Source organism: Mercenaria mercenaria, chromosome 9 (genome assembly GCF_021730395.1).
Source record: "Mercenaria mercenaria strain notata chromosome 9, MADL_Memer_1, whole genome shotgun sequence".
NCBI classification, from domain to species: Eukaryota; Metazoa; Mollusca; class Bivalvia; order Venerida; family Veneridae; genus Mercenaria; species Mercenaria mercenaria.
The window spans coordinates 6,570,361-6,578,125 of record NC_069369.1 but is presented as its reverse complement, the minus strand read 5'-3'; the positions used below and the strand labels follow the sequence as shown (position 1 = coordinate 6,578,125).

Below are 7,765 nucleotides of genomic sequence, written 5' to 3'. Positions count from 1 at the left end.
CACATCGGTGAAGGGCAAGTGATTTGAAGTCAGTGATCTTAACCACTCGACCATGGAGAATCCACTACGTGATAGCTGTTGAAGTAATATTGATACGAATAATTATGTCGCTGAATTTATTTTACATTATTTTGAAAATTTGAAATCTTTCGCCCACTTATGCATTAGAATTCAGACTACCCGTATCTTAAGTAATATACCGAAAACACTGTGTAATGTAGAGCAATACATGCATCATTATGTAAAGAAGATCAACAACTCGTTGTTCAATATATCTTTCAACAGTCGAAACTTAAGCTACCAAAATTTAAAAAAAAACCAGACCGTAACCTCATTTTCCAACTCGTTGTTTATCATCACTTACAAAGGCAACATTTGAATTTTACTTAAGCAAGATAATAGTCGCATACAAACGCATAATTTACGATTGATTACGATTATAGTAAAATCAATATTCATTTAAATTTACTGGAGACAGAAATATAGCACTGAAGTTCAACGATATATTACTATTATGGTCTTTACATACCACAAGTACACTCGTTTGTGAAACGTAACATGATCTGTACATGTAGTTATTTAATTCACAAACAGACCCGGAAGAAAAAATATCGAAACTGAAATGTAGACCTTGTCTCAAATGAGAAATATTCGAACCGAACGCACCCAATTTTGATTTGTCGACTTGAAAAATATGGTATCATTTTTCATGGAAGTTTATCAAATAGTACAAGTTTAAAGGTAGTATATCTGATTGTGTGCATCTCAAATATGTCTGAACCGTTCGAAAAAAGCAACTGCACAATTGTTTAATTGAATTACCTGGGTATTTGAATAATTGGTTGCAAAAAAAACGAAGGTCAGTTTAGATTCAATAATACATTTTGACTATTAGATTCTATTGATCTTTCACGGGATGTTATACAATTTTCGCAGATCAGAAAACTGTCATAACTGCAAAAGTTTACTACAAATGAGATTTAAAGAATAGAACCTCTTTTTTGTCTATCTAGGTTGTATTAGTACTCCTCTAAGGGAGATAACAGTTATATTAAAATCTGTTCTTATATGTATTATTCTGTTATCTCTAACTGTAAGTTTGAATAGTGTAGAACTGACAAAAGGTTGCTAAACTAAGATCGACTGCCTTTAAATCTGTCCGTCCGCCAAGTGTTTGAAGGTACATATACATTTAATAAAACATGTCTTATCTCATCTGCAAAGAGACATTTTATCAGCCAAATTAAACGAGCTATTTGGAAGTATTTAGACCTAATTTTCGAGCGAAAAATAGCATGATGATTAATATCAGTTCTGGTTAACAAATGAGACAAATAACGTAACTATTTCCCGAACGCCAGAACAATTTATATCTGTACTTTATCCACAAGTTCAACGGTTAATTAATAATAGAGTTCTGCTTAATCTGGAACTAGAGGGTGAGGTGAGGTGGAGTGGAGGGGTGGGGGTGAGGAATGTTGTACATTCCATTATCTAGAGACTTACCCTAAGACATCTTTACAAAAGGGAAACTATCTGTTTATAGAGTGGAATTGTTGAGTAAACACCCTTTGTCAATCCTAATCATGTCTATGTTATATCAGTCCAATGGAAAAGTAACCTATCTATGTAAAATGCTATACAGGATAACACAGTAATGCATAACAGTCCTGAAATTGATTTCATTGAATTTCTCATATTTCTAGATATATTCCCCATACTTTGACACATATATACGGGTAGCAGAGATTGTTCTCTTTCCAGGAGTAGCTTTTTCAACATATTTAACCTTGTGAAATTCCTTGGGTTTTGACTTTTTCAAAACAAAAAAGAGATCGTCTGTTTGTTGACAAATTTCACCACAAAAATGTTACAAGTTCCCCAGGATATTAACTGATTTGATCTTTACACAGTTTACTTTTCGGACTGCTGACTGTTGTAGTAACTATGCATGCTTTTTCATGCCTAGAGGTAAAAAGTGCATGGTACTAGGTCAATAGTCACCTAAGCCTACAATTAAGTCTTCAGATTCAGTTTTGTTATATTTTCTGGTATTTTGGGATCAACCTCTCATAAACAGACTCAGTCAAACCAAGTCTGCTATAATTTGGCTTGGTTGCATTCTATGCTTCCAAAGGATCTTCTTACAGATTTTATTATCGGTGTTGTCACCATTTTTTCCAAACATTTTACCATGGATCTTTTTTTCCATTTCAAATAACTCTTTTTGCAGAAAATAATATTTTAATCATTTTTTCAGACTGTGTACTTTAATGCAGTTCAATACATTTATATCTAAAATAGGTAGTGCCTACTTGAAGTTTGCATTTTTAGTTCCACTGCCTACATTATCTTGTCATGAAACTGTCATTATTTCTTAATCCAGTCATACTTTGCCGGCATAAATGCATGGAGTAGACGTCTTTAAAAGTTTGTGAGTAAAACTATTATAAATCTGCCTGCTTATGCCCAGAGATCACTATGAGTTAGACAAATGCATAGCAAACTATTCAAACTACCTTTTTTTCAGAAATTATAAGCAAGTATATATTTTAAAACAAAATACAGATGTAAATCTAAACAGCTGCTGCAAACCCATTAAGTGTTAAGTAGCTGTAAGTACACTATAAGTTATTAGACACGGATCCATAAGCTGAATAATGAACATTTCATCTACTCAGTGTTGATGCTGAAAGTTCCCTTGGAAGAAATGTTTTTATTTCAGTGATTAATGTGTTTCTGATTGTCTCGCATCTATTGATGAGTTGCACTTCTTGTAAATGTGCTATTTCCTCTTTGCGTTGTAAGATTTCCACGATCTTCTCAATCTGCCATTTACAACATTTTCCAACAATGTCGTCATTCTCGACAGAATCTGAAATGATGCAGTTGGTAGACATGCAGGTACTGACCTCCAGATCGTATGACAACAAAAAGAGAGAGAAACTAGATATCAGAAAATTATTATTGCTATATTTCTTAAGAAGGCCTCGAATCTTAGTTAGTAACAGATTATCAGTTATGGAAACGCAAGAATGTCGTTGTTTTTGCTATTTTTTTTTCCATTCGAAATTGAGAAACGTTTGTAATGTGGTACCGGAGGTAAACTGCCTTAATAATAACTAAAGCTTTATATTTAACAAGTGGTCAGTGCGTATTCCTCTATGATGTATGGGTCAAGACCGCGAGAAAATGTTTATTGCCGCGGCGACCTCGCTTCGATTCCCAAATCGGGCATGTTTTTTCTTCTTCTTGATTTGACATTTTAAGATAGTTTAGAAACATAAACTCTTGTTCTGATGTTCATATTATGACCAAAGATCAGTTTTAAAGAAAGATCTTTTTAGCCAAAATCTGGAAGACAGTGCCTGACGCAAATAAGAAAGTATATGTATCACGAAACAAGTGGAAGTGCGCAGCAGGTTTCTTTTAATATTAGATTTTGATTGCTTATTTAATTAAGAAAACGTAACAGAGACATTTAATTATTTAAAATGTAAAGGCTTACCAATTCCTAATAACGGAATAGCAATGCTTCGAATATTTCTCTTCTTGTGTCGTTTCAATTTACTGAAAATCATTTCCATCGCCGCTTTCAACCTGTTCTCAAACTCTTTTTCATTTGTACCTGCCTTCCATGCTGGAGTCCTTACATGCAAAATATACTGTGTATCTCCAGTCTCCGTCGTATATTCTGTGGTTGCTATGGCATTCTTCTGTAATTTACTCAATTTCTTTGGGTCAAATGATTGTCTGAAAGTACATTTAATAGAGGCGGCAAGCAAACCACCACGTTCTGCTCCATCGGTTTCTGGACACACTATTGCTACCGTCGTCGAGTTTCTTATATCACACTTCTCAATAACCAGATCACTTTCTCCTACTCTTCTACGAAATTCTGGCATTTTCTCACGACTGTTTAATTTTTCGTACACATGTTCGTGCTGGATTCTTTCTGCGTTGGCGTCCCCTGCATGTGTATCTGGGTCTCTGTTTGTTACAGGAATTTCGTATCCGCCATTTTCGTCCACAGCATCTTCCGGAATCCCTTCGCCATTATTTTCTTCTTCCAGTACTGTGTTTGTGTGTTCAGTTTCAATGTTGTCTTCATGATCTTCATGTTTTCTTCGTTGCAGCGTTCTTTGTCCATCAACTGCATCGCTGATTTCTGTATAAAAGTCTTCTACATGCAAGCTCTGTTCGAGAATTTCAGATACCCCATCGCCTGACGGTTGATCACGTGACATGGAGTAGTTGCTGTAATCTTGTCTAGGTACTTCTAATAATTGTAGTTCCTTTTCTGGAAGAATCTGCCTAAACACTTCCTTCACATTGTCTACCTTTGTTTGGTCTTTATCAATAAAGTAAATGGCGTCGACAACAAATAGATTTTTCCTTAGGCGGCTAAATTCCAAAACTGCATATGCATATTGCTGGCTGCAAACCTTTATGTCGAGCTGTCCATGTCCTTAAATAGAATTTTATATTGTAGTGTTATTATTTTGTTATGCAATATGAATCGGCCACCTATACGCAGCTACGCAAGTGAATCTGTCAATTTTTGGAGATTTATTTTGTTAATTTTCTGTTCTTTGTTTCATTTTCATTGAAGTCGTTAACTAATAATTATCTTACATTTCTATCAGTTTGTACTTTACTTTGTAATGCATTCATACATGTTGTACCAACTGGGTCAAAGTTATAACTTGCGCCCTCGCACTTAACTTTTATATAATTATACTGCATTGTTATGTGCAAATGGATAACATTTTCAAATTTGATCTCAAGAACAAAGGATTCTAATGCAGCACACTCAAAAGATACTTTCAAATGGTACTCAATGACTTAGCGATAGTGAAAAAACTACCACTGGTCAAGCAGGACACCTGGATGTAGGTGAACTCATACAGAGGTTTTACGGTGATGGCACAAACAGTATGTATGTGATTATCTATATCTTGGGGTAGTTGTAAAAACAAACCCATATATGGCTAAAAGTTGTGAAAGTTACAAAAACTGCCCAAAAGTTTTGTAAAGTGAGACTTTCGTCCTAGTTTTGCGTTTTGTTTTTATGGTTATAGATATGGAACAGAAAATATATCTTAAAATTTCAAATAAAAAATCGTCGGAGACTTTCACCTGGTCCCACTGGGAACATTAGTATCCCCAAATCTCCACATGTTAGTGAATTCACATCAGCAATACCTGCCCTTCTTACACGCCTGAGATCAGGCTGCTCAAAGATCTTCAAACTAACGAAATCAATCTACGAGTCATATTTCAAATTGACACCACACTCGAATGGTGAAAATGAATATTTTGAATAATTATTAATTTACAGCAATAATAGTTAAACATATTTAACAAATTTCTGTCTAAAAAGAACGAAAGAAAAAGCATACCTGTACACAGAAAGGAGAAGGCAATAGTTTGGCATTGCAGATCCTCTGCCATTTTTAAGCAGTTGAATACAGTTGAAAATATGTCATTCTCCATTTCTTTCTTTGAATATATTAAACCATAATCTGCTTGAACAGGACACAATGCATGGATGATATGTTTTGTTCTCATATTGCCAGCCATCGTCGCTACACATTGTGTTGTTTTTAAATTAGATGCTTCCAGTCTAACTTGCTCACAAGCAGTTTCATATGGCTCACCGCCTGCCTGTTTGAGGAGCTTAGATACTTGGCTATGATGTTCTAGTTTGTTGTTTGTTGTATCTACAAAGCAATCGATTTTCCCATCAAAATCTAATAAATCCGCCTCAACTACAACAACGCTTATTTTCTCATAAGTGACATACTTGGAGTATTCATGTCGCCGTAATGTAAAGTAAGGATCTTCTTCATCATACCTATCTGCAGTTTGCAACCTACGTGTTTCATCATACCTATCTGCTGTTTGCTCACTACGTGTTTCATCATACCTATCTGCTGTTTGCACACTACGTCTACGTCGTTTTTGTTGTCCTATTTTAACTTCAAACCACTTCTTACATTTGAAAATGCGATCGTAAACATCGCCCGTTAAGTTAATTTCAGACCCTACCACACTGATGTTTACATCGGGAAACAGTTGACGAGCAGTTTCTAATTCGCTATTGGCTTTTTCCTTCTCCTCGTCAGTTATGTGAAGTGATACAGAATCTGCCATTTTGTGAATCCCTTTTCTACTTCTGTATTTGTAAACTTCCTATTCTTCATAGTTTACAACATTATATGGCTTACCTGAAGAAATGTAAATGTGATAATACAAGTCAATCACTCCTTTTAATGATAATTATGTACGCTGTATAATTTATTGCAATATCATGAATTGACTTTTTCAAATGTTTTGAAATGTTTGACAATAACTATGCCTTCACTGAAGAGAATTAGATATAATTCAATACATCGGCAGATTGTGAAAGCGGTAAACGAAAAGAACTTGAACTAGAGCCAACACTTTTCAGTCACGAATATATTATTTAGATTTTTAGTGACCTAGTTAAAGACCTCATTTGACTCAATTTTTAACGTGTCCTAGATTTCATGGCAACTAACATTCTGACAAAGTTTTATGATGATCAAAATAGAAAACGTGGCCTCTAGAGTGTTAATAACGTTAATCACATTAAAAACCCATGTAACAATAGTTTTGAACTTGATCTGCGTTCAAGCAGTAATCATGGAATTCCTGTTTGTTTTCTCATATCTGAGAACAGTAAATGCAATTACTTTGACTTTGTAATGACCATAAAATGACAACAGTAGGCAGCACAAGAACCATAATCATAAATGTATCATCTTTTCTCTTCGACGTATCAATATAACGTTTCAGCAAGTGGAGGAAATTCAACGAAATGTGATACGTTGATGAAAAGATAAAGGAGAAAATACATATTGCAAGACCAATAACTCTTGTCTTGGATCATATAAAATCATCTCTTTTTTATTTTTGTCTCATCTTTGTCTAGATATTAAGTAAATACATGTATACAATTGGACTTTTTACGAAACGTATTGATTATTACAAGTACAAACCTATATTGGATCGACTTGATTTATATTGTGCTATACCGGTATATAATTAATTCAGTTAAGCATTTGTTACATCTTTAAATATTAACACAACGTGCCCATCAGGAACACCGTTTGAGATATGTTTTAGATGAATAAAAGTGAATTTAAAAGGGCGGCATGAAAATGAATAGATCAAGCGGAGACGAAAATATAACAACGAAATAACACGCTTCGTTCACTGCGTTCTTATGATTTTAATATAATAATTATACCTATTTACTTTTCACATCTTAAAAGGTTAGAAACGCTAGATATAAAATAGCTTACCGTTTTTGTCACTCTAGTTAACCTTGAATGCAACATGTCTTTCTCCACATCGTCTACGTTTATTATTCAAGCTACTGAGATATAGATATATTAACAAGCTTGAGGACGTTCAACAAGATAACATATTGAAGGTTAAGAATTTTTGTTGATACTGAAGAGTGTATCCAGATGATCTGGCCTTAATACGTTTATCATTTGGTTATTAAGGTGACTCGTTTCTGCCAGGTCGTGATGTCTTGTTGGTACCCTCGCCAAAACGACAACACGACAGTTTATTGTGTTGGCGCTGCCCTATTTTGTCGTGTTCTCGTGTCGGGGAGGGCGCCACACGACATCACGACGGATTCTTTTGTTTCGCTTTCCGGTTAATTAACGTGCGCAGAAGGGCCTAATACGGCCGCCTTAATGTCCCTGAAAACTATGGTGTTCAGTTA

General features: G+C 34.8%; 1 protein-coding gene across 1 annotated transcript; it reads right to left on the bottom strand.

Annotated features, from left to right (window-relative positions):
- Nucleotides 1-2,633: 2,633 nt before the first annotated feature.
- LOC123546412 (uncharacterized) lies at nucleotides 2,634-7,481 on the bottom strand. The gene is made up of 4 exons (XM_053550754.1): nucleotides 7,332-7,481; nucleotides 5,403-6,230; nucleotides 3,509-4,468; nucleotides 2,634-2,875 (listed from the first exon to the last, which is right to left on the bottom strand). Exons 2-4 carry the CDS (start codon nucleotides 6,154-6,156, stop codon nucleotides 2,670-2,672), a joined length of 1,920 nt encoding a protein of 639 aa, XP_053406729.1. The 5' UTR covers nucleotides 6,157-6,230; nucleotides 7,332-7,481; the 3' UTR covers nucleotides 2,634-2,669.
- Nucleotides 7,482-7,765: the final 284 nt, after the last annotated feature.